This window comes from Tachyglossus aculeatus, chromosome 15 (genome assembly GCF_015852505.1).
Source record: "Tachyglossus aculeatus isolate mTacAcu1 chromosome 15, mTacAcu1.pri, whole genome shotgun sequence".
NCBI lineage: Eukaryota > Metazoa > Chordata > Mammalia > Monotremata > Tachyglossidae > Tachyglossus > Tachyglossus aculeatus.
The window spans coordinates 5,193,325-5,221,042 of record NC_052080.1 but is presented as its reverse complement, the minus strand read 5'-3'; the positions used below and the strand labels follow the sequence as shown (position 1 = coordinate 5,221,042).

Here is a 27,718-nt window from a genome sequence, read left to right as displayed (position 1 = left end):
TGCTTACTGTGTGCAGAGCACTGTACTAAGCGCTTGGGAAGTACAAGTTGCCAACATACAAGTTGGCTCCCATCCCCACAGCACATATGTATATATCTGTATTTATCTGTAATTTATGTATTTATATATTTATATCAATGCCTGCCCCCTCCCGCAAGATTGTGAGCTCACTGTGGGCACTCCCGAGCGCTTAGTACAGTGCTTTGCACACAGTAAGCGCTCAATAAATACAACTGAATGAGTGAATGAAGGAAGGAATCAGGGTCCACCTGGGGCTCACAGGGGGAGGACTGCAGGTGTTGAATCCCCATTTTGCAGAAGAGAGAACTGAGGCCCAGAGAAGTTTAGTGACTTGTCCAGGGTCACTCAGCAGGCAAGTAGCAGAGCTGGGATTAGAAGCCAGGTCCTCTGACACTCAGGCCCGGGCTCTTTCCATTAGGCCATGCTGTTTCACTATAATTCGGTATCATTCTCACAGTCTTTTAGACTGTGAGCCCACTGCTGGGGAGGGACTGTCTCTCTATGTTACCAACTTGTACTTCCCAAGCGCTTAGTACAGTGCTCTGCACACAGTAAGCGCTCAATAAATATGATTGATGATGATGATGATGATTCTGCTCAGACAGAGCATTCAGCTGGTTCCCCTGTAAGTTTCCTAACCCGTAGGATACCTTTTCCTTCCACTTCCCTCCCATCCCAGCCGAATCTTTTCTGCATCCTTCCCTCCCTCCTTCCCTTCTCCCCCAAGGCAGGTAAGAAGAGGTGTGCACAGGCCAGTTCTTCATTTTCGTGTTGTTTCGTTTCATTTTTAACCAGGTGACAGATAACAGCCCAAAGAAACAAAAATGGGTGGCAGGTCTCATGCTTCAATTTGGAGACCGTTCACTGTGATCAGCCTGAGAAGCAGTGTCACGGAGTGGCTGGAGTCTGGGCCCCGCAGTCAGAAGGACCTGGATTCTAATTCCGGCTCCCTCACGTCTGCTGTGTGACCTCGGGCTAGTCACTGCACTTCTCTGTGCCTCAGTTACCTCAGCTGTAAAATGGGGGCTGGGCTCGGAGCCCCATGTGGGACGTGGACTGTGGCCAGCCTGATTAACTCATATCAACCCTAGCGCTTCGTACAGTGCCTGGCACATAGTAAGCACTTGACAAATACCATGGGGAAAAAAAGAAGGGACTGGAGACAGACCCGCCATTCATTCGGTCGTACTTATTGAGCGCTTACTGTGCGCAGAGCACTGCTGAAACGTTAAAACACAGCATAGGCAAGTACGGAAGTTAAAAACCAGTCCTCCAGCCTCGTTCGGCTAAACCGAGCTCCCCCACTCCCCCCCACCTGCGTCCCCATCACTTGGAGGGAAGCGGTGTGGCCTAGTGAAAAGAGTCAGAGGACCTGGGTTCTAATCCCGGCTCTGCTGCTTGCACACTGGGAGACCTTGGACAAGTCACTTCACCTCTCGGTGCTTCAGTTTCCTCATCTGCAAAACGGGGATCGAGGACCTGTTCTCACTCCTACTTAGACCGTGAGTCCCACGTGGGGCCTGATGATCTTGTATCTACCCCGGCGCTCAATATAGTCCCTGGCGTATAACTAATGCCACTGTTATTATCATTATTATTTTTGCCATCATTATCGTTAGGCCCACAATCTTCACATAAAATGAATGGGATGATTGACAGCTAAATAGACATGCCGAAATTGTTCGTCACAGAAATGGGTTTAGCGGCCAATGCCTTCCGATTGCTTTGTGGAGTTTTGATTTGGGGCTCACCAACGTATCACCCAAGATTTTCATGCATATTATTTTCACAGTTCCCCGCCGTTAATCACCCGCAGTCTCTGGAGAGAAGATATCTAGGAATTTTAAGTGGTGTTCTACTTGACTTGATGAAGGTATGACTATTTTCTCTCTCAGGGAATTCAACTCTTATTTTGTGGTCTCGTCGAGGAAAGCCTCCAAGATGCAAAAAGTGACGCACGTTGAACCATGTTTTTTAATAGGAGATGATCAAGGTTGTGTGGGGGGGATAGATTCAGGTACTAGATCAGTCAATAGTATTTATCAAGCGCTTATTGTGTGCAAAACACTGTACTAAGAGCTTGAGCGAGTACAATGCGTTGGAGTGGGTAGACATGTTCTCTGCCCATGACGAGCTTGCGGTCTAGAGGTAGAGGCCGTTGACACTTGAAAGTCAAGCGCTTAGTACAGTGCTCAGCACACAGTAAGCGCTCAATAAATGCGATTGATTGATTGATTGAATGGCAGGCGAGCCCCCATCTTGGGAAATTAATTCTAGTTTCTAGTGCTAGCGGCTTATGCGCTGGCAACGTACACCATCTCATCGCTGCCGGGCACAGTCCCAAGGCGGCATGGCGGGCGATAAGCGAGACCGTGGGTAGGGGCCCAGCACATCGTGAAGCGCGTGTGCGGTCTTACATTGTTAAAGTGTATTATCCCAAGTGCATAGTACAGCGCTGTGGACACAGGAAGCACTCAAATATGATTATGAACGCATCTGGAATTTATATTAATATCTGTGTCCCCCTGTAGACTGTATTCTCGATGTGGGCAGAGAATGTGTCTGCTTATTGTTATACTGCACTCTCCCAAGTGCTTAGTACGGCTCTCTGCACACAGTAAGTGCTCATATATGATTACGAACGCATCTGAGATTTATTTGTATAAATATTACTATTTATTTTATTTTGTTAGTATGCTTGGTTTTGTTCTCTGTCTCCCCCTTTTAGACTGTGAGCCCACTGTTGGGTAGGGACTGTCTCTATATGTTGCCAATTTGTACTTCCCAAGCGCTTAGTACAGTGCTCTGCACATAGTAAGCGCTCAATAAATACTATTGATGATGATGATGATGATTATTTTACTTGTACATATCTATTCTATTTATTTTATTTTGTTAATATGTTTGGTTTTGTTCTCTGTCTCCCCCTTCTAGACTGTGAGCCCACTGTTGGGTAGGGACTGTCTCTGTATGTTGCCAACTTGGACTTCCCAAGTGCTTAGTACACAGTAAGCGCTCAATAAATATGATTGATTGATTTATATCAATGTCCTTCTCCCCATCTAGACTGTATTCTCACTGTGGGCAGAGAGTGTGTCTGTTTATTATTATACTGAACTCTCCCAAGCGCTTGGTGTACAGTGTTCTGCACTCAGTAAGTGCTCAAATATGATTATGACCGCATCTGAAATTCATTTAAATTAATGTCCGTCTCCCCCTCTAGACTGTATTCTCTTTGTGGGCAGAAAGTATGTCTGTTTATTGCTCTACTGAATTCTCCCAAGTACTTAGTACAGCGCTCTGCACACAGTCAGCGCTCAAATACGATTATGTACGTATCAGAAATTTATATTAATGTCTGTCTCCTTCTCTAGACTGGAGGATCATTGTGCACAGAGAATGTGTTTGTTTATTGTTGTACTGTATTATCCCAAGCGCTTAGTACAGCGCTCTGCCCAAATTAAGCGCTCAATAAATGCAACTGACTGACTAGTCACAGTAGGCTGCGTCGGGCAGAGCCAGGACTTAGAACGGGAAGCTCGTTATGGGCAGGGAGCATGTCTGCTAATTCTCTTATATTGTACTCTCCCAAACGCTTAGTACAGTGCTCTGCACAGAGTAAATGCTCAATAAGTACCATTGATTGATGGATTGCTCTTTCCACTGGACCAACAGCAGGGCTTTAAACCTGTATGAGGATGCGAACCAATAGATAAAACATGAGACCTAAAGCCCCCAAAACCCCTGTACTGCATTCTTCAGTTGGGCCATGAACTTGGAAATCTATCATGACCACTGATAACTTCCACTGCCTCCACTTCTCCCCTTTATCATCATCAATCGTATTTATTGAGCGCTTACTATGTGCAGAGCACTGTATAGAAAAATGGAGAGAGCCAGAAAAAAAATAGGTCTCACGAGTTTTTAAAGCACGGTGTTGCAAGACAGCTTGGCAACTCTTGAGCGAAATAAAACGCAGGTATACCTTTCTCTGTTGTTAGACTAAATTCCTTTTGCACGACAATCACAGTGATTTTTCTACTCGGCCAGCTTTTATTGTGATGCTTCGATCAGAGCAAGCCCCGAATTGCTTTGGAGACGGGCGTTGATCAGCAGAAATGTGAATTTCAGTTCTGTGTGAGCTATAGCTTGCAGTTCAGGAGTGAAAGTGCATAGATTAAAATATATATATTCATATATTATATATATAATTATATATTATATAATATATTATATATAATATGTATATGATTATATATAATTATATTTATATATCATATTTTTATATATAATTATATATTGCATAATATATTATACATATGTATATGATCATATATAGCTATATTTATATATTAAATTATATATAATTATATATTATATAATATATTATATATAATATGTATATGATTATATAATTGTATTTATATAGTATATATAATTACACATTATATATATGTATAAATTATATATTATATATTATATGATATTATATATTATATAATATATATATCTCAGTGGGCCAGATTTGCCAGTTGGCTGCTAGTGACTGGCTAGCAGAAGTGAGCGTTTGGCCTTTAAATTTCTGTTGCCACTGATGTTGTCCCCCAATGGGTCTGCCCATCCAAGTCTTACGTGAATTTGGGGAGCAGAAAGCCTAAATAGTGGCAGTGATGGGGTGGAATTGGCATTGGAAGAAAGCTCCTGGGCTATTCAGGCAAGAGGTAGTTTCTGCCTTCTCTGAGAGATTTACATTTTCATCCGCTCGGGGTTCTGGTTTTAGACTAAACATATCAGTTTGAATTAAGTAGTAAAGATATGTGTATAGCATATATTTTTTTCCTTTCTAAGTCATAAGTCACCGACTGGATTAGTGTTTAAATACTTTCTAGTAACCAAGAAAATTTTAAAAAATAAGCCTGGTGGGAAAAAATGGAGTTGAAAAAAATAAAGTTTGAACACACCTGAATTTGTCATGTTTTCCTCCCCCCCAACCCCGCAATCCTGGACTCCGTTTCGTGAAGAATTTATTGAAGCTGGACCCAGCCGATCGATTCTTGACTGAGCAGTGTTTGAATCACCCTTCGTTTCAAACCCAGAGACTTTTAGATCGTTGTGGAAGTTCCCCTTCACGCTCAGCAAAGAGAAAACCGTACCACGTAGAAAGCAACACATTGTCTAATAGGTAAGGAACTATGCTACAGGAAGTTCAAGAAGGCTTTAAGCGTGTTCTGTTCATTTACTGTGTTGCTTGTGGAACGTGATCCTTGGTAACATGAAAATATAGGTAAATATACTGTAGTACGGTTCGAAATGGGTGCGCCTTGTCTGCCCAGAGAATTATTTTACTTGTACATATTTATTCTATTTATTTTCTTTGGCTTATATGTTTCGTTTTGTTGTCTGTCTCCCCCTCCTAGACTGTGAGCCTGCTGTTGGGTAGGGACCGTCTCTATACGTTGCAAACTTGTACTTCCCAAGCGCTTAGTACAGTGCTCCACACACAGTAAGCACTCAATAAATATGATTGAATTGAATGAATGAATGAATAGTAATTTAAACTGTTCTTTGTACATTCACAGCATCCAGATTCCTTTGCACATAGTAAGCGCTTAATAAATGCCATTATTATTATTATTATTATTTTCCAGTTTGCCCCTGTGAGAACTGATTGTATGTCCTTGTTATCATCCTTAAACTGGCCAATAGGGTGTCAGAGACAAAGCCCTTTTTAAGTTACAGTGCTGACTAGATTCTAATAAAAATAATAATAATAATAATAATAATAATAATAATGATAATTGTATTTGTTAAACACTTACTATGTGCCAGGCAGTGTTCTAGACTGTGAGCCCACTGCTGGGTAGGGACCGTCTCTATATGTTGCCAACTTGTACTTCCCAAGCTCTTAGTACAGTGCTCTGCACACAGTAAGCGCTCAATAAATATTCAGTTCCTTCATCTGTTAAAGGGGGAGTAATATTGCGAGCTCCATGTGAGAGGTGGATCGCGTCCAACCCGACCAGCTTACATTTACCCCAGCGTGGCTCAGTGGAAAGAGCCCGGGCTTTGGAGTCCGAGGTCGTGGGTTTGAATCCCGACTCCACCACAATTCTGCTGTGTGACCTTGGGCAAGTCACTTAACTTCCCTGAGCCTCAGTTACCTCATCTGTAAAAATGGGGATTAAGACTGAAGGCTGAAGCAGCGTGGCTCAGTGGAAAGAGCCCGGGCTTTGGAGTCAGAGTCAGAGGTCATGGGTTCAAATCCCAGCTCCGCCACTTGTCAGCTGTGTGACTTTGGGGAAGTCACTTCACTTCTCTGGGCCTCAGTTCCCTCAGCTGTCAAATGGGGATCAAAACTGTGGGCCCCCCGTGGGATAACCTGATCACCTTGTAACCTCCCCAGCGCTTAGAACAGTGCTTTGCACATAGTAAGCGCTTAATAAATGCCATTATTACTATTATTCCCCCTTTTAGACTGTGAGCCCACTGTTGGGTAGGGACTCTCTCTAGATGTTGCCAATTTGTACTTCCCAAGCGCTTAGTACAGTGCTCTGCACATAGTAAGCGCTCAATAAATACGATTGATGATGATGATGATGATGACTGTGAGCCCCCTGTGGGACAACTTGATCACATTGTATCCCCCCCAGCGCTTAGAACAGTGCTTGGCACGTAGTAAGTGCTTAACAAATGCCATCATCGTCATTATTACTCTATCTGTGTGTGTTTTTTAATTTGCTTTAGAAGATACCTACAGGTTCAAGTGCCGCTGTTAATGGGGTGAGTCATGTTTGCTGTCACCACCTTCTTGGTTACTCAGTGGTCCCGGTTTGTACAGACTTCCAGGAAAAACCCGGCTTCTCGTGTTTCGGGGCTGACTCTCAAGGGGGGCTCGACTCTGACCTAGAGAGGTGAGAGCCCCTCCCAAATTCCCAAAATCGTGGTTGGCGGACTAATTCCTCTATCAGAGGCGTATTTCTCATTGGACCTTGGCAGATTCCCAACCTCCAATTAATCTGAAAGCCTGTTGTGTGGCCCAAATTAATACCTCCACTTGAGAAAATGAGCCACGAGAGTTTTGGAGGGGCAGGATTCCCATCGAGCAGCCTTCCCCACTGCCCCGAAAATGACCTTTTCAGGGACATCCTCGGCCCAGATAAATTATCAGTGAGGATCCCTCACTATCTATAGGGCCAAAGTGAGCTACTACCATTATTATTATCATATGAAGAAGTCAGTGGTATTTACTGAGCGCTTGCTGTATGCGGAGCACTGTACTAAGCGCTTGCGAGAGTACAAGCAGCGTGGCTCAGTGGGAAAGAGCCCGGGCTTTGGAGTCAGAGGTCATGGGTTCAAATCCACTTGTCAGCTGGGTGACTTTGAGCAAGTCGCTTCACTTCTCTGGGCCTCAGTCCCCTCATCTGTCAAATGGGGATGAAGACTGTGAGCCCCATGTGGGACAATATCTCATGACCTTGTATCCCCTCAGCGCTTAGAACAGTGTTTTGCACATAGTAAGTGCTTAATAAATGCCATTATCATCATTATTATTATTATTACAAGCCACTCATCTGTCGTGTGACCTTGAGCAAGTCACTTCACTTCTCTGTGCCTCAGTTACCTCACCTGTAAAATGGGGATTGAGACTCTGTGCCCAACGTGGAACAGGGACTGTGTCCAAATGGATTTGCTTGTTTCCCTACCGTAGCGCCTGTCGGGCAAATAGTAAGCACACAACAAGTGCCATCATTATTATTATTATTACCATCCAACAGAGTAAGCGGACATGTTCCCTACCCTCAAGGAGCTTATTTGTTAAGCGCTTACTATGTGTTAAGCACTGTTCTAAGCACTGGAGTCGTTAGATGTGAATGGGTAATGTTTTTAATCTCTGAAGTTCTCTTCTTGGGCTATTCTTTTGATGTCAGTGTGTTCTTTTTATTAAGTAATGAAGCGATTTTGGAATTGGATTTCCTTTGTAAAATGCTTTCTGTTTAAAGTTAGCTAGGATTTTTTTCCCCCCTTGTCAGTTTAAGCTCCGACTTTGAACTGTTTGGGGACATTTTTACGTCTTCATGGTGGAAGCTTATTCTAATAGAAGAGGAATGTAGCTTGAAAAATTCCGAAAAGAATTGAACAGCGGATTTCTCCTTGCCCATACGTACCGTTGATTAGAGCCGAGGTGCTTTTATCGGTGTCTCTTTGTTTAAAAGGGAACCATAGTGCCCATTATCGCACCTTCATTTAAAAAGGAACCGTGGTACGTCAACCGTTGTTCACGCAGGCTGGTTCAAAACCCCAGCCTTTAAAACGAAATCTCTTTTTCCCCCCAGAGCCGAGGTTTCCTGAGATGAGGTGGCCATTAGTAAAATTATAGGTCAAGAATTTCATCTTCTGGCGGATCTCTTTCTAGGACTGCCATTTGCCGTTCAGTGGTTTCCTAATTAAGTTCCTTTTTCTCTAAGGCTCTGGCCCTTGTGACCGATTGCTAAGGACATTGCAGAAAAAAGGCATTCGGCAGCACCGGGGGCTTGCTTTAATGTCGGGTTATTGAGCAGGCTCTCAGCAGGATTTGGGCAGAGATTGCCCTTTTATAGGCGGGAAGACGAGACAGAGCCGCTGCTGTAGACTGGAGGTGCTCACAAGGAGAACATGTAGTTCGTCGTAAACTAGTGCTCTGCTGGGAGGGTATGACATTTCTTTGACTGTGGCATAAGGGGAGTGAAAAGTCCCTCCAACAAAAAGTATATATCCGCAGCAATATTTTTCTGTACCCCACTAAGTGGCAATCAATCAATCAATCAATCGTATTTATTGAGCACTTACTGTGTGCAGAGCACTGGACTAAGCGCTTGGGAAGCACAAGTTGGCAACACGTAGAGACGGTCCCTACCCGACAGTGGGCTCACAGTCTAGAAGGGGGAGACAGAAAAACAAAACAAAACATATTAACAAAATAAAATAAATAGAATAGATAGGTACAAGTAAAATAAATAAATAAATAGAGTAATAAATAAATGGAGTAATAAATAAATAGAATAAATAAATAAAGAGTGAATAAATAAATAAATAGAATAAATAAAACAGGGTGGCCTAACGGATAGAGCCCAAACCTGGGATCGAGTAGGACCCGGGTTCTAATCCCGGCTGTGCCGCTTGTCTGCTTTGTGACCTTGGGCAAGTCACTTCACTTCTCTGTGCCTCAGTTCTCTTGTCTGTAAAATAAGATTAAGGCTGTGAGCCCTATGTGGGACAGACACTGCGTCCAACCCAATTGTCCTGTATCTATCCCAGCTCTTAGAACAGTGTCTGGCACATAGTAAGTGCTTAACAAATACCACCGTTATTATTATTATCAGCGAGTCACATGTCCAAACTATCTTTCCTTGCTTGAAGACCCATCTGTCAATTGTAGCTTCTTCGTCTTCAGTCCTTAGAATGAACGACGTTTCCACTCTCCGAGTTAAAGGGGAGATTTTCTTAGGATTCGTAATTTCATTTTGGAACTGACGCAGTAAGTGAATTTCTGTCCCGTAGAATCTGTCAGCGGTTTTTATCGAGCCTGCTTACCGTGTGCCGAACATTAAACTCGGGGTTCGAGCCCTCAACCCAGGTGGGATTGAAGGTATCGGGCCGTCGGTACCGTTATCAAATTTCATCTCTTTTTAAAGCGTTCTAGATGTTAAGCAGAAAAGACTGTTGGGCTGGCACCTGCTGTGAAGGGGAAGTTAATCGCTCTCCCGGAAAGAGATCGACTCTCTAGAAAAGCAGATGCGTTAGGAATTCTCTGAGGGGCCTGCCATACCGAAGCCCCCTCAGAAGCGAGCGGCTTTGCCTCTATTTAAGGGGTAACCCAGCCCCAAATCGAGCGACGGTTTATCATCATCATCATCAGTCGTATTTATTGAGCGCTTACTGCGTGCAGAGCACTGTACTGAGCGCTTGGGAAGTACAAATTGGCAACATATAGAGACGGTCCCTACCCAACAGTGGGCTCACAGTCTAAAAGGGGGAGACAGAGAACAAAACCAAACATACTAACAAAATAAAATAAATAGAATAGGTATGTACAAATAAAATAAATAAAGGGGTTCCCGTTCCCCTTCCCCGGTGGGTGTCTTTCCTCGACGCCAGAGGTCCCGGAAGTCCCGAGCCGTTTCTCACGCCCATTTTGAGCCGGCAGAGTGCCAGGAGAGAGAGGGGCTCTAATCCCACTGCTTTTTCTTCTCCCCCCTCCCCGCAGAAACCAAGCCGGCAAAAGCCTGCAGGCGCACCACCGATCGAACAGCAAAGACATCCAGAACCTGAGCGTGGGGCCGCCCCGGGGCGAGGACGGCCTCCAAGCCACCGAGAGCTTCCTGAACGGCAACCTGCCGGGGGCGGCCCACAGCCCCATGCACGCCAAAAACTACCCAGCCGGCGGCCAGCCTGGGGCCGCCGGCAAAGATCTCGCCAACAACAACATCCCCCACCTCCTCAGCCCCAAGGAAGCCAAGCCCAAGCCGGAGTTCGACTTCGGCGTCGAGCCGAAGGCCTCGGACGGCCCCGGGTCCAAGTACCTCAAGTCGACGGGCCGGGCGCAGCAGAACCGGCACTCTTTCGTGGAGGGCTCGCAGGGCAAAACGGGCACGCTGCAGCTGGGCGAGAAGCACGGCCGCCACGGCTACATCGACACCATCCCCCAGTCGTCCAAGAGCCCTTCCTACCGGACCAAGCCGAAGAGCCACGGGGCCCTGAGCGACTCCAAATCCGTCAGCAACCTCGCCGAAGCCAGGGCTCAGATTCCCGAGGGCAACAGCGGCGGCGGCGGCGGCAGGTATTTCCCGTCCAGCTGCCTGGACTTGAACTCTCCCACCAGCCCGACTCCTCCCCGGCCCGGCGACAACCGAACGCTGCTCAGCCCTTCGGGGAGGACCAACCGGAGCGACGGCACTCTGGACTCGCGCCGGCCGACCCCGCGGCACTCGAAAACGATGGAGGAGCTGAAGCTGCCCGACCCCGTGGACGGGAGCCACTCTCACTCCCTGTCGGCACCGCACGAGTCTTTTTCCTACGGTCTGGGCTACACCAGCCCCTTCTCTTCCCAGCAACGCCCTCACCGGCATTCCATGTACGTGACTCGGGACAAAGTGAGAGCAAAGGGCTCGGAAGGAGGCTTGAGCGTAGGGCAAGGGATGGCAGCCAGAGCCAACAGCCTTCAACTCTTATCACCACAGGTACAGCATAGGACACTCACGAGATCTGGTGGCTCTCCCTGGGAAGATGGCGCGGAGGATGGCGGTAGGGTCAGTCCGCAACCTCTGCCTCCGGAGGGATACCTTCCCTCCCTTCTGTCTGTCTGGATGGATGGATGCCGAAATGAGAGCCCCAAACACTTGGAAAAGAAAATAAACGACAGAAAGCCCCGTTAGCCGGATTGGGGGACAAAATGGAGTCGTGGTTAATCCGAGCATCCTCCGGCCCTGTGAGAACGTAGATCGTGGAGAAACCTACTCCCTATTTACGTTTTCTGCCGCGGCACGTTTTGGTCCGCCTTTAGGATCTCTGTGGGAACAAACAGTCATCAGTCGATCAGTGGTTCTTATCGAGCGCTTACCGTGGGCAGAGCCCTGTACGAAGCGCGTGGGAGAGGCCCGTACAACAGAGTTGGTAGACACGTCCCCTGCCCGTAACGATTGAGTTTTTCGCCCGGTCTTTTAAAGCCCAGTGGAAATCTTCTACAGTTTCACCTCGCGGGGAGGTTCCCAGAACCTAGGCCAAATACAAGTGACGTCCTTACTGGTAATTAGCCTGTAGTCGGGAAGGCAGTCGGGGGAACGTCATGAAACTGTCCCCACGGCAGATTTATTTATGTTGGACCTCTCCTTTAAAAACCACGTTTTCTGTAACGTGCTATTCCCTGCAGAGAGTCCATATTTCATCTTCTGGGTTTAGAGTTGCCCCCGATCATCTGAAGCAGAGAGCGCCTTTCTGACAGTGACGGAACACTTAGATTTTTATTTCCGTAATGCCAAGTCGTTGGTGTGGGGCAAGGGCCGTTTCGGTGAAACCTCCCTTGCTCTTTATAAGAAGTGAAGAAAAACCCCATTTCGAGGAGAAAGATATAACGGGAAACTGCGTCACCCAGGCCGCTCGTGGGTGCAACATTTTCCGGGATGTCGAATGGGTTATGGGTCAGATCCAGAGAAAACGGCCGCTGTACCGGAGCTGTGTTAGAGGGCTTCCCGGCCCCTCGTAATTCCCGAGCGCTCAGTACAGTGCTCTGCACACAGTAAGCGCTCAATAAATACGATAGATTGGTTGATTCCACTGCAGAATGTTCTCCGTAAATTGGAACGTGGCTAGAGACAACCGAGTTAAATTTAGGATAGGGCACCAGGGCAAAGGGAGCAATCAATCAATCCATCGTAATATGTAATTGAAAGTGGCTGGACACAAATGAGCTCATCTGGGAAATGTTCAGTTTATAGTCGTTGACAAATGATGCCCATCAGTGAAACCCTCGGCATCGTACTGAGCGTTGCCCGGGGATTTCTAGACTATTACGTCCAGAGCGTGTTGTCTGGCAAAGGAGGCTCCGAGGCGAGCGCAAGCGTCATTAAATGGCTCACTTAGGAATCTCTCGGGAAAGAATACGATGAGTGATCATATAGAGAAGCAGTCATTCATGTTGATCAAGCGCTTACTCTGTTCAGTGTACTAAGCGCTTGAGAGAGGAGAGTGCGACATTAAACAGACACATTCCCTGACCACAGCGAGCTTACAGTCTAGAGGAGGATGGCCTAATAATAATAATGATGGTATTTGTTAAGCGCTTACTATGTGCCAAGCACTGTTCTAAGCGCTAATGGGGAAGCAGCGTGGCTTAGTGGCAAGACCCCGGGTGTTGGAGTCAGAGGACGCGTGTTCTAATCCCGCCTCCGCCACTCATCTGCTGTGTGACCTTGGGCAAGTCACTTAACTTCTCTGTGCTTCAGTGACCTCATCTGTAAAATGGGGATTATGACTGTGAGCCCCACGTGGGACAACCCGATTACCTTTTATGCACCCCAGTGCTTGACACCTAGTAAGCGCTTAACCTATCCCGTCATTAGTAGAGAGCCTGGGTTCTAATTCTGGCTCTGCGAGTGGCTTGCTGTGTGACCCTGGGCAAGTCATTTCACTTCTCAGGACCTCAGTTCTCCCGTTCTCCTTCCTACTTAAAGCCCCGTGTGGGACAGGGACTGTGTTCCACCTGATTAAGCTGTAGATCGCCCAGCCCCTAGAACAGCATTTGACACTTGGTAAGGATTTAACAAGTACCATAAAAAAGAGAATGGTGAACAATACTGAATACATATAGACAGCAGAGCGGATTTAGGTTAATGATATGGAAGAATTTCTCAAAAGTGAGGGGCTGGGGGGGGGTTACACCATAGAATGAAGGATAGAGGGACATTGTGGAATCTCCATATCTGGGATTCTTTAAGTCACAGAGAAAGATTTGCTATAATTCTTTACATTTTTCCACCTAGACTGTAGGCATCTTGTGGTCCGGGACCGTGTCTTATTAACTCTGTTATATCGTGCTCTTCCGAGCACTCGGTACAGAGATCTGCGCAGTGCGAGCGCCCAAGTACGGAAAAATCGGACGGACTGCTATTGGGATGGTGTAAATGCGATCTACCCTGAAACTGGTGGTGTTGACTGGTCACCTTTCATGGCCTCAACCCATCCCAAAATTCTACCCTCAGTTTCCGTGAAATTCATTTTCACCTTTTTTGAGTGTGCTGAGCCAACAAGTTAGTGATATCTAGTGGGATTCTCGTCATCAGAATTATTTCTTCGCTCCCGCTTTGCTGACTTCCCCCCCGCCACCCGCTTTCTCCTTGAGGGGAGAGCGTGGGCCTTTTTCCCCCTTTATTTCCAGTAACCACGGAGGCCCGTATCAGCCTCCAATTCTTCTGAGGGATGTGAAGAATTTCGAATGGAGTTTCCCCGGCGAAGAACAACTAAATAATTAATGGGTTAGAAAATAGGACCTCTGAGGAAAGAAGAAAAGAATGATCATGTTTTCTAGAAAGGATTCTTAACCAACCATCTTATAACTGAAGGTTTTTTTTGTCTTCAATCAATCAATCGTATTTATTGAGTGCTTACTGTGTGCAGAGCACTGGACTAAGCGCTTGGAAGTACAAGTTGGCAACATATAGAGACAGTCCCTACCCAACAGTGGGCTCACCGTCTAAAAGGGGGAGATGGAGAACAAAACCAAGCATATTAACAAAATAAAATAAATAGAATAGATAGGTACAAGTAAAATAAATAGAGTAATAAATATGTACAAACATATATACAGGTGCTGTGGGGAAGGGCTTCGTTTTCTTCTTCTTCATGGCATTTGTTAAAGTGCTTGCTATGTGCCAGGCACTGTACCAAGCGCTGGAGCAGATACACACTAATCAGGTTGGACACAGTCCCTGTCCCACATGGGGCTCACAGTCTTAATCCCCATTTTACAGATGAGGTAACCGAGGCACAGAGAGCTCAAGCGACTTGCCCACGGTCACACAGCAGATACAGAAGATGCCAGTGGCAGCGTGGCTCAGTGGAAAGAGCCTGGCCTTTGGAGTCAGAGGTCATGGGTTCAAATCCCGGCTCCGCCACTTGTTGGCTGTGTGACTTTGGGCAAGTCACTTCACTTCTCTGGGCCTCAGTTACCTCATCTGTAAAATGGGGATTAAAACCGTGAGCCCCGCGTGGAACAACCTGATCACCTTGTAAACTCCCCAGCGCTTAGAACAGTGCTTTGCACGTAGTAAGCGCTTAATAAATGTCATTATTATTATTATTATCATTACAGCAAGGGAGATTACGATTCAATAAGAGGAGAAGCAGCATGGCCTAGTGGCCAGAGTATGGGCTTGGGAGTCAGAGGATGTGAGTTCTAATCCTGGCTCTGCCACTTGTCTGCCGTGTGACCTTGGGCAAGTCCCTTAACCTCTCTGCACCTCAGTGACCTCATCTGTAAAATGGGGATTAAGCCTGTGAGCCCCACGTGGGACAACCTGATTACCTTGGATCTACCCCAGCGCTCAGAACAGTGCTCAGCACGGAGTAAGCGCTTAAGAAATACCATGGTAATAATAACTTCATGACAGTATTACTCCCGCGTCCCGGCCCATTCCCGCCATTCTTGCTCCCTGTCACGACTTCCCAAGCGCTTAGTACAGTGCTCTGCACACAGTAAGCGCTCAATAAATACGGCCCTACTGAGAGCTCACCTACTCCAGGAGGCCTTCCCAAACGAAGCCCCTTCCTTCCTCTCCCCCTCGACCCCTCTCCATCCCCCCATCTTACCTCCTTCCCTTCCCCACAGCACCTGTATATATGTATATATGTTTGTACGTATTTATTACTCTATTTATTTATTTATTTTACTTGTACATATCTATTCTATTTATTTTATTTTGTGAGTATGTTTGGTTTTGTTCTCTGTCTCCCCCTTTTAGACTGTGAGCCCACTGTTGGGTAGGGACTGTCTCTAGATGTTGCCAATTTGTACTTCCCAAGCGCTTAGTACAGTGCTCTGCACACAGTAAGCACTCAATAAATACGATTGATGCTGATTGACGTGATTTTTGGTAGGGTCTAATGATACTCTACTGAGCCCCTTCCTTCCTCTCCCCCTCGTCCCCCTCTCCACCCCCCCCCCCACGTCTTACCTCCTTCCCTTCCCCACAGCACCTGTATATATGTATATATGTTTGTACATATTTATTACTCTATTTATTTTACTTGTACATATCTATTCTATTTATTTTATTTTGTTAGTATGTTTGATTTTGTTCTCTGTCTCCCCCTTTTAGACTGTGAGCCCACTGTTGGGTAGGGACTGTCTCTATGTGGTGCCAATTTGTACTTCCCAAGCGCTTAGTACAGTGCTCTGCACATAGTGAGCGCTCAATAAATACGATTGATGATGATGATGATAAGCAGAATGAGCTGCACACTCTTTCCCCCTCTCCCCAAAATTTGCTGTAGCGCTTTAGTTTTCAGAACTTTGTCCGTCGTAATGACTCTTTCGTTCTTTTCCGAAGTGAGATAGAAACTACCTCATCCGTCGGCAAACTTTTCCAATCCTCGAGTCCCTCTTTGCGCGATGTGGGGAACCGATCGTGCAGCCGTCTGTAATTGAGAATGCCGCAACTTAGGTTTCCCCCGACCGAGGTATGAAGGGTCTGGACTCTCCGAACATTTTGCGTAAATGTTTTTCTTTGTTTTCAGCCAGGTGAACAAATTCCCCCCGAGATAAATCTCACGAGACCTCCGATGAAAGATTCATCCAGAGACGGCACCTCCGCGTTTCACTCGCGCCAAAAGTCCGAGGTCTGAATTACTTACTAAATCTACTAGTTTCAGGCACGTTCTTTTTTTGCCTCTCGATCAAAGTGAATCATTTTTGCTCCGTAACACGATCCGGGGCTTTATTTTCATCATCATCATCAGTCGTATTTATTGAGTGCTTACTACGTGCAGAGCACTGTACTGAGCGCTTGGGAAGTACAAATTGGCAACGTATAGAGACAGTCCCTACCCAAACAGTGGGCTCACAGTCTAAAAGGGGGAGACAGAGAACAAAACCAAACATACTAACAAAATAAAATAAATAGGATAGATATGTACAAGTAAAATAAATAAATAAATAAATAGAGTAATAAATATGTACATGTAATAAATAAATATTTTCCCGAGGTTAATCAGAGATGTGAATTAGCCAGAGCATGTAGCTTCAGTCCCGCCGAGTCTATTTCAGTGTTGAATTTTAAAAATTGCTCCCTGCCTTAGGGTGGAGCTTACCTTGACCCGCATTCAGACGACGGAGCGGCCTCCAAGGAAAACAGACATCTCTTCAACGATCCTGTCCCGAGGAGAGTCGGCAGCTTCTACAGAGGTAACTTCACCGGTATATTTTGCCAAGCTCCGGATGTCCTTTGATGCTTAATGTGGTGGAACCAAATGACTCGGGGATCGTTTAAACTTGGGGCGATTAATGGAGGAGTCAGTGGTGAAGCAACAGACTGTAAATGGAGAGATCCGGTGGTTCAGAACCCTCTGGGGGGAAAGCCGTGGCCCCACATTTGAGATTTTTTACCCCAAATTGGTGGATTCTCTCACAACCGCCCCATCCTGGAAGGTAACTAACTCACATCCCACCTCCCTTCTCTGTATTTTAATTATTATTATGGGATTTGTTAAGTGCTTATGATGTGCCAGGCACTGTACTAAGCACTGGAGTAGGTACGAGCCAATTAATAATAATAATGAAAATAATGATAATGTATTTGTCATCATCATCGATCGTATTTATTGAGCGCTTACTATGTGCAGAGCACTGTACTAAGCGCTTGTCAAGCACTTACTGTGTGCCAAGCACAGTGCCAAGTGGTGAGGTAGGTGCAAGCCAATTAATAATAATAATGATAATGTATTTGTCAAGCACGTACTATCTGCCAAGCACTGTGCTAAGTGGTGAGGTAGGTGCAAGCCAATAATAATAATAATAATGATAATGTATTTGTCAAGCACTTACTATCTGCCAAGCACTGTGCTAAGTGGTGAGGTAGGTGCAAGCCAATTAATAATAATAATAATAATAATAATAGTGGTATTTGTCAAGCGCTATGTACCAGGCACTGTACTAAGCACTGGGGTGGATACAGGCAAATCGGGTTGGACACAGTCCCTTTCCCACATGGGCCTCACAGCCTCAATCCCCATTTTACAGATGAGGTAACTGAGATGCAGAGAAGTAAAGTGACTTGCCCGGGGCCACACAGCAGACTAATGGCAGAGCGGGATTAAAACCCATGCCCTTCTGAGAAGCAGCGTGGCTCAGTGGAAAGAGCCCGGGCTTTGGAGTCATAGGTCATGGGTTCAAATCCTGGCTCCGCCAACTGTCAGCCGTGTGACTTTGGGCAAGTCACTTCACTTCTCTGGGCCTCAGTGCCCTTATCTGTAAAATGGGGATGAAGACTGTGAGCCCCCCGTGGGACAATCTGATCACCTTGTAACTTCCCCAGTGCTTAGAACAGTGCTTTGCACATAGTAAGCGCTTAATAAATGCTATTGTTATTATTATTATGACTCTCAGGTCCTGTGCTATATCCAGTGCTGCTATGTGCTCTATACTAGGATAGGAGCTTGGAAGGGTGCAACCAAAGTAAAAGATGTGGTCTTCCCTCAAAGAGATTCCAGTCTAATGGGAGAGACAGACACACATTATTTACAAATAGGAAGAGCATGAGAAAGGACAACGTTAAGCTGATTAATAAGCACGTGTCCAACTTTTGTTCTTTTGTCCTTTTTGTTCTCGGAAACAATTGTGAAAAAAATTTAGAAAAAACATTCTCTAAAGTTATATTTCTTATTCCTTATTATGTAGCAAACAGGTAAATGTTCTATATTTTGTTCGGCCTGTGGCCTCTTAAAAATGTCAGATGATGAATATACGGTTGAATGGATCAGTATGAGGAACACATTTATGTGCCTTAAAGATCGCTTCTGAATCGTGATTCTTCTATGTTGCCAAAAACTATCTCCCTACCGAGGAAAATAAAAACGTACAACAAAAAACCAATGGGGATCCTTGCTTATTAAGAAATGTTCAAATTCCTTTCACCCATAGGTATTTGAAGCAGGTATTCTTATGGAGCACCTGTTTGCTGTGGGCCTCTCAGAGTTTAATAACATTAAAAGGTTAATGCTTTTTAACTTTTAAAGCATTAAAAAATAATGCTTTAATAACATTAAAAAGTGGTCAGTTGCAAGGATGGCAGTGTGTTTTTTGTTTTTTTTTCCTGTTTAGGGATTGCAAGGAGAGGGATGAAGCACAATGAACATGAGATTTGCTTTGGACAGAGAGGGATTAATACTAATTATGTTGTTTCTTTGTTCAGTTCCATCTCCTCGGCCAGATAATTCATTCCATGAAAATAATATGTCGTCTCGCGTTACGTCACTGCCATCGGATAGCAGCTGTGCCACCAACCTCTCAAAAAGACAGACAACTTTCGATCCATGGTAAACATTTTGTTTTGGTTTTCTTACAAACTTTATAAAAGGAAAAAAAAAATCAATCTCGAAAGAGTTTCAGGGTCGAAGAATCTCTGGGCGCGGTTCCCCCGCTTTATCTCTTTTTCCGGAAGACTTGCTAGAATAAGAAGAGACTGTGGTTTAGCAGATTCCTTAATGACTTTTAAAAACATTCAGTTTTATGCGGAAGAATGATCTTTTGGCGAGACAACCGCCTTGACTCGTCCTCTCAAATCGGTGGCGGAGGGCTGACTGAATGGTCATTGTTCTTGATGAAATGAGCTGCTTATACTCTCCTGAGCGCTTAGTACAGTGCTTTGCACACAGTAAGCACTCAATAAATTCATTCAATTGTATTTATTGAGCGCTTACTGTGTGCAGAGTACTGTATCAAGTGCTTGGAAAATACAATTCAGCAATAGAGACAATCCCTGTCGCACCGGTCATACGGTGTGCGGAGCACTGCACTAAGCGCTTGTGAGAGTCCGTACAACAATAAACAGATACAGTCTCTCCCCTATTGGCAGATCTGAATATTGGAATGGAAGTGAAAAAATAAAAATTTAAGCAATAACAATAATAATAATTATGGTATTAAGCGCTTACTATGTGCCAGGCACTGAACTAAGCGCTGCCATAATGGGGGGGTGTTATATGATTGAATGAATGAGTGAATGAATGATTCTTTTTTTAATGGTATCTTTTAAGTGCTTATTATATTCAAGGCACTGTACTAAGCACTAGAGTAGATACAAGCTAATCAGGTTGCACACAGTCTATGTCCCACATGGGGTTCACATTTTGAATCCCCATTTTACAGATGAACTGAGGCACAGGGAAGTGAAGTGACAGTTTCAGTTGAGCAGCCGCTCTGTACATGGCATTGTGATGAGTTTTTGAGGGAGGTCAATAAAGTTAATTAGACAAGATCTCTGCCCTTGAGGAATTTATTGTCTTTTGGAACAGACACTAAAATAAATTTAAGAGAGAAGGAAAGGAGAAAAATAGGTAAGTAGTTGAGTACATATTGTACATATGTACATATTTAGTTGTACATATTTATTACTCTATTTATTTATTTATTTTACTTGTACATTTCTATCCTACTTATTTTATTTTGTTGGTATGTTTGGTTCTGTTCTCTGTCTCCCCCTTTTAGACTGTGAGCCCACTGTTGGGTAGGGACTGTCTCTATGTGATGCCAATTTGTACTTCCCAAGCGCTTAGTACAGTGCTCTGCACATAGTAAGCGCTCAATAAATACGATTGATTGATTGATTGAGTACCACGGTGTATACAAAAATATAGCAGGTGGTTTTGAGTGTGTTTTCTTGTCAGGCTTTTGCTCTGACGTGACGTGACTCGTAGCGTTAAGAATTTCCTGGTAGTCATAGGAAGTCTGGTTGTGTTTGGGGCTGAAAGGCCGTGACCATTTCGGACGGGCTTTGGGATCGAGAAGGGACTTTGGGTCACTTTTATCAACTACCTTGGTTATCCGGCCTCAAAGGTGGTTTTAAGGTGTGGAGTCTGGTTTGCATCTCCACACTTCTAAGAGCATGGATGTGGAGGAACTTGAGGGCAATCCAGAGAAGAGCCACAGAAAGGATTAAAGCAGGAAAAAAATAGATTGACGTATAGGGACAAAAAACAGGGATTTGTTACCAGGGAGTCAAGAAGGCCCATTTCTCGCGTCGAGAAAGTTTGGCGATCGGATGTCTGCCAGGTCCTCAGAACATGGCACAAAACAGAATGGGCTGATCTCAAAGCAGGTGAACTTTCATTTGAACGGAAACTGATTTTTCAAGATGATAAAGTTCTGGAACAAGGTTCCACGGGAAACTGGGAACCTTGATCCTGTGACAGCTTTGCGAAAAGACTAGATGAATCACGTGTGCTGGTACCTGTGGGCACGTGGTGAGGACTGGTGACCCTTTGGAATCCCTTAAGCAACAGGATTTGGGCTGTGGATAATCACCACTGGGAAACCTGGCCTTGCTCTAATGTTGCTAGAAATGTCCTTAAAAATGTTTCTGCAGATAAGGATTTTTACAGACTTGGGTGGGGGGTCAATAAAAATCTATCTTCAAGGCTTCATTACTCTGGGACTTAACAGATTTGCATCAATCTCTATGTAGATAGAAAATAAATAATATGTGCATGTATGTATGTGCGTATACCTGATACATAATATACACGTATGTGTTTTATAAAATATAAAATGTATTTATAAAATGTATTAAATTTTATAAATATAAAATGTATTTTATAAAATATCATATATATATTATGAGCACTGAATTGGCCAACCAGCAACACCCCTATGCGTCTGCTGACGCGTTTCTTATTTTTTATGACTGTCGTCCATAATGCCCGGAGAAGTCATGAAATGGGCATGACTCATCTAGATTTTTTTTTCCCATTTTCCCCAAACCGGGTCTTTAATTTCTTCCCTTAGTGAAACGTGTCCATTTGAGGGAGAAATGCCCAAATTTTGAGAACTGTTACATCAGCAACCGTTGAGGGCTCTGCTCTGCAGAGAAGCAGCTCAGAGAAGCAGCGTGGCTCAGTGGAAAGAGCATGGGCTTTGGGGTCAGAGGTCGTGGGTTCAAATCCCGGCTCCACAGATTGTCAGCTGCGTGACTTACTTTGGGCATGCCACTTAACTTCTCTGTGCCTCAGTTGCCTCATCTGGAAAATGGGGATTAGGAACTGCGAGCCCCCGTGTGGGACAACCTGATCACCTTGTAACGTCCCCAGCGCTTAGAACAGGCTTTGCACATAGTAAGCGCTTAATAAAATGCCATCATTATCTGCAGTTGTTCATTGAGGTGGTATTGTTGAATGATTTCATCCTCTAGTTTAGTTTTCACTAATGTAGGACTTGGATTTCCTTGGGGGGAAAATTTCTAGACCTACTATCTATAATACGACAAGCTTCCAACTTGGATCTTGTCGTAACACAGTAGATTAACTGGCTTGTAGAAGGTCTCCCCCTTCTAGACTGTGAGCCCACTGTTGGGTAGGGACCGTCTCTCTATGTTGCCAACTTGTACTTCCCAAGCGCTTAGTACAGTGCTCTGCACACAGTAAGCGCTCAATAAATGCGATTGATTGATTGATTGATTTGTGGAGACATTCTGATGGAGTCCATCTGGCTGCGCTTGACGGTGACTTTTGGAGCAGGGGTTTGTGACCGATAGTTGCAGTGGGTATTGTTCACCCCCTCAGCTCGCTTATAATAATAATAATAATAATTATGGCATTTGTTAAGCGCTTACTATTTGCAAAGCACTGTTCTAAGCACTCGGGGGGGGGGGGATACAATGTGATCAAATTGTCCCACGTGGGGCTCACAATCTTAATCCCCATTTTTACAGAGGAGGCAACTGAGGCTCAGAGAAGTGAAGTGACTTGCCCAAGATCACACAGCAGACTTGTGGTGGAGCCGGGATTCGAACCCATGACCTCTGACTCCAAATCCCGGGCTCTTTCCACTGAGCCACGCTGCTTCTCTAGTTTAGCCTTTTTTTTATAGTCAGTGGCATTTATTGAGCACCTACTGTGTGGAGCACTGTACTCAGCACTTGGGAGGGTGTAATAGAGTTGGTTGGTAGACACGTTCTCAGCCCACAGTCTAGCGGTTATCGATGTTAATCCGGTCCATCCGTGGTTGTAATAGAAATGATGCTTATTGTACGTCTTCTAAGTGCAGTGCACTGTACTATGCGCTTGGGAAAATACAACAGAAGCATGAGACATATTCTCTGGTCACAAGGAACCTACACTCTTAAGGAGAGTAAGTATAAGGATATTTACAACTAGTGAACTCAGAATAAGTGATTGAATGTCCAACTTAACGTAGCCTCATGTACTGGTGTTAAGTATTCATTCACTGGAGCGTTATTCTTTCTGATTTCAGTTTTTGGTATGGTGTTCTACCCTTCTTCTGAAACTCAGCATTTATTCAGTCTGATGAAAAAGAGGCATGTTAGCAATCCCATTTAAAGCCCTTTCTTGACCCATCTTTATTCGTGTTGCCCAAATTCTCGGTTCGCACGGTGCCCTTCCTTTGAGTTCCTATTTAGAAGACTTTTCTTTCTCCCTTCTCTCTCCCCTTTGAAAAATGGAGTAAATTGGATTCTGTGGAATAACTCTGATTATTGCAGCAAAGGCAAAATAAGCTAGTGAAAGGAGAGACTCCCAGTTGGAGTCTCAACCCAGCCGGACCATAAAATCTTAGAGCTTTCCTCCGGGCTGGTTCTTTTCCTCTGGTCTGCTAGATTGGCTCACTGTGGCTTCGTAAGCTTAATTTGCGATTTTTCCTAGCCTTCTGCAAGGTCAGTTGGTGGAATTTGCCACAATTAGTCGAGCTCTCCTCTGGGCTCTCCTGAGGGGTGCATGTCTGTGTGTCCTGTTCCAAAAATCCTGCAAAAAGAAAGCATCATGTCGGCTCGCTCTAAAGAACCGATCTGTACTAAGAGGTGCGAGGTTGCGAGCATTTTTGCAGGGCTGACATCTTTAGGGAAAGGGCTGTGAGTCTCTAATGAATCCTCTTTCCTGGCGCTCTCAGATTTTCTGAGGCCCTCTGAGATTTGAGTTACGATGAGAAAGAACGCATAAAGTTTCTTTCTCTTTTAGAGGGTACGTGATAGGGCATTTTATCCTCTTAGTGATGTGCAGCCAGTAATGAAATGGGCCCCCGAAAGATCCATTCTCTGTAACTGTTATTTTCTTAGGGATGGCGTCACTTTTCCTGATGGCAGGAAGATTGATCTCCAAACATGTATATTTCATGGGTGAGGGGAGAGAATGCAAAAAGCCTAATAAATCATAAGACTGCAGCGAAGCACATTCTTTTCTCCTAGAACATGAGGGTTGTATTGATGAGAAAATGTCGATAAGGAAGACGCCAATTGTACCCTTCCAAGTGCTGAGTACAGTGTTCTATACACAGTAAGCGCTGAATAAGTGGCACCGACTGACTGATTGATTGATTGAGCGATTCATTCAATCAATCGTATTAATTGAGCGCTTACTGTATGCACAGCATTGTTCTAAGCACTTGGGAAGTACAAGTTGGGACCGTATAGAGATGGTCCCTACCCAACAACGGGCTCACGGTCTAGAAGGGGGAAACGCTTTCTGTGTGCAGAGCACTGTATTAAGCACTTAACAGAGAGACTAAACGGGCTAAGGTCTGTGTGTGAACAATGCTCACTGCATCTATCAGACATTATTATTATTATTAATCGTATTTGTTAAGCGCTTACTCTGTGCCGAGCACTGTTCTAAGCACTGGGATAGATGCAAGGTTATCAAGTTGTCCAGTGTGGGGCTTACAGTCTTAATCCCCATTTTCTAGATGAGCTAACTGAGGCACAGAGAAGTTAAGAGACTTGCCCAAAGTCACACAGTTGATAAGTGGCAGAGACGGGACTAGAACCCATGACCTCTGACTCCCAAGCCCGAGCTCTTTCCAATCAATCAATCAGTCAGTCGTATTTATTGAGCGCTTGCTGTGTGCAGAGCACTGTCCTAAGCGCTTGGGAAGTACAAGTTGGCAACATATAGAGACAGTCCCTACCCAACAGCGGGCTCACAGTCTAGAAGGGGGAGGCAGAGAACAAAACCAAACATACTAACTAAATAAAATAAATAGAATAGATATGTACAAGTAAAATAGAGTAATAAATATGTACAAACATATATACATATATACAGGTGCCGTGGGGAAGGGAAGGAGGTAAGATGGGGGGATGGAGAGGGGGACGAGGGGGAGAGGAAGGAAGGGGCTCAGTCTGGGAAGGCCTCCTGGAGGAGGTGAGCTCCACTAAGCCACGCTGCTTCTCTAGAACGTGGATCGGTGCAATCTTTTTGTACTGCAGCTCTTCGGATTGCTTTTAATTTTTTTTTTTTTTTGGTTCTGCTTGGTCTAATAGTCCTTTCAGTCCCCCTGTTACAGACCTGAGGCACAGGGCTTCTCAGCAATGAGCGGAAGCAGGGGGAGTGTCTCATCAGACACCGGCACTGTGATTCCGACTGTCTCGCAGCCAAGCTACTCCTGACCTTTAAAGTTTCTGAAAACTCAGTTCATACCCTGATTCGTTCTTGAAGAGGATGTGGATGGTCTCTCCTGCTCTTGAGGAGGAGGAGTTTGTGCTTTTCTACCGATGGCATTTAAGCGCTTATTACGTGGAAGATTGTGGTGATCGCCAGCAGATGAGAACCTTCCTAAAGCTAGTAATAATGATTGTGGTAGTGCTTACTTTGTGCCACATATTATATTATGCAGTGGGGTTGGTATGGAAGAATAATCATCTTGGATATAGTCCCTGTCCCACAAAGGCCTCCCAAGTCATTCATTCATTCAATTGTATTTATTGAGCGCTTACTGTGTGCAGAGCCTTGTACTAAGTGCTTGGGAAGTACAAATTGGCGGCATATAGAGACGGTCCCTACCCAACAGCGGGCTCACAGTCTAGAAGGGGGAGACAGACAACAAAACAAAACATGTGGACAGGTGTCAAGTCCTCAGAATGAATAGAATTAAAGCTAAATGCACATCATGAACAAAATAAATAGGATAGTAAATATGTACAAGCAAAATAAATAGAGTAATAAATGTGTACAAACATATATACTGGTGCTATGGGGAGGGGAAGCGCTTAGTACAGTGCTCTGCACACAGTAAGTGCTCAATAAATACGATTGAATGAAAGGGGAAGGAGGTAGAGCAGGGGGGTTGGGGAGGAGGAGAGGAAAAAGGGGGTTCAGTATGGGAATAATCATATTGGTTACAGTCCCTGTCCCACGGGGGGGCTCCCAGTTTCAGGAGGAGGGGAACAGGTATTGAATCCCCATATTAAAGATGAGGAAACTGAGGCACAGAGAAGTGACTTGCTTAGGGTCACGCAGCAGGCAAGTTGATGGACCTGGGTTTACACCTCAGGTCCGGTGACTTTTAGGCCCGGGCTCTTCCCGCTAGACAACAACTGCTTTTAAAAATGTAATGACCAATTGCAAGAAGCGTTTCACTCTCTCACTCCAAGATAAATGCATTCAGCGTCTGAGACGAGATCCATTTTGTCCTTTGATTTTAATTCATTTTGGAATTTTGGAATAACATAATGCATCCGGTTATGCCTTTGTCGATAAATTAGTGTACATATCTCAGGTAGAATGTGTCTCATTTAATGAGTATGTGATAATCAGATTGTTCTGAGGGTCGGAATATTTTTACACAGAACCATTTTGCCTTTTAATTTAATTAAAAAGACCAGAAATAAGGGTTTCATGAGGACCCGCTAGCTTCAGACAGTGTTGACTTTTGTTTACGATGACTCAGCGGCGGTATTTATTTGTGGTAGGTGACTTGGCAAGGACCAATTAGTAAAACGTGAACCAGTTTTAGAAAAATAAAAGCATGGGTATGTCCCAACTGATTAACTTGGAGGGACTGTCACCACACTTTTAAAATGAAGGCCGAAAAAAATCAATCTTGGCGTTTCTTGGAATCTGGGATTTCTCAGAAACCTGGTGATGTTCTTGGTTTGAGATTTCTAGGTTGCAAGCCGGTGTCAAAGGAGACCTGTTAATTATGCCTTTGTTTTGTTTTTTCATTTGTGTGCTTATGGAATTTAAAAGCAATTTTGTTGATTTTGTTACTCAGAACAAAAGTCATCCATGAAGGTATCATCCGAAATTGGATTTTGGGCCTTCATTGCTGCCCTGTTGGCAAAAATCGAAAAGGGTGCTCTGAGATCCATGAAACAAAACCTCGGTTTGGGGGTTCTCCAAATTCTTCTCGTTCTTTATTCGTTCGATTGTATTTATTGGGTGCTTACTGGGGGCAGAGCACTGTACTAAGCACTTGGGAAAGTACAGTACAATCAATCAATCAATCAATCGTATTTATTGAGCGCTTACTATGTGCAGAGCACTGTACTAAGCGCTTGGGAAGTACAAATTGGCAACACATAGAGACAGTCCCTACCCAACAGTGGGCTCACAGTCTAAAAATACAGTCACAGTCACAGTACAACAATAAAAAGACACATTCCCTGCCCACACTCAGCTGACAGTCCTGCTTCCCCCATCCTGGGGTTTTTTCCCCCTTCATTCCGCTTTTCACTCTCTGTTAGCTGGACTTTCAACTCTTCCTCTTTCTCCTGTCCGCCTCTTCCATCCTTGGAGGTACCTAATTGTCTCATCTTTCCCTACTGTCTATCTTTCCCTTCCCTGCATCCGTTCTTTCAGTCATCCTCCTAACAGCAACCCTTGTCCCCCGCTCTTTTTTTTTTCGGTCTGTAGTTGATAGAATGTGTCCTGTTCGCATTAAGAAAGTGCCAGTATATACACACGTGCGGAGCCCTACCCATTCCTAGCTTGTGCAATGGCTAGTGAGTGGCAGACAATCTGCTACAAGTCAAAACTCACCTTTGCTGGGCAGCAGCGGCGCGGGAGAGAGTCGAGGGCGGAGACTGGAGTTTACCGCGCGGAAGGAGGTGATGGCGAACCACTTCTGGATTTTTACCAGGAAAACTCTGTGGATCCACTGCCAGAACAATCACCAACGTGGCTTCATTTAGACTGTAAGCCCACTGTTGGGTAGGGACTGTCTCTG

At 44.8% G+C, this 27,718-nt stretch overlaps 1 protein-coding gene across 4 annotated transcripts in view; it reads left to right on the top strand.

Annotated features, from left to right (window-relative positions):
* Positions 1 to 27,718, top strand: part of CDKL5 (cyclin dependent kinase like 5) — a 160,813-nt gene that overhangs the window by 111,768 nt on the left and 21,327 nt on the right. For all 4 annotated transcript variants that reach the window (XM_038757035.1, XM_038757032.1, XM_038757034.1 and 1 more), the window contains exons 10-15: positions 1,814 to 1,894; positions 5,043 to 5,203; positions 10,265 to 11,237; positions 16,288 to 16,389; positions 16,849 to 16,954; positions 18,960 to 19,083. In XM_038757035.1, coding sequence (XP_038612963.1) covers positions 1,814 to 1,894; positions 5,043 to 5,203; positions 10,265 to 11,237; positions 16,288 to 16,389; positions 16,849 to 16,954; positions 18,960 to 19,083 — 1,547 coding nt within the window. The remainder of the gene's footprint in view (positions 1 to 1,813; positions 1,895 to 5,042; positions 5,204 to 10,264; positions 11,238 to 16,287; positions 16,390 to 16,848; positions 16,955 to 18,959; positions 19,084 to 27,718) is intronic.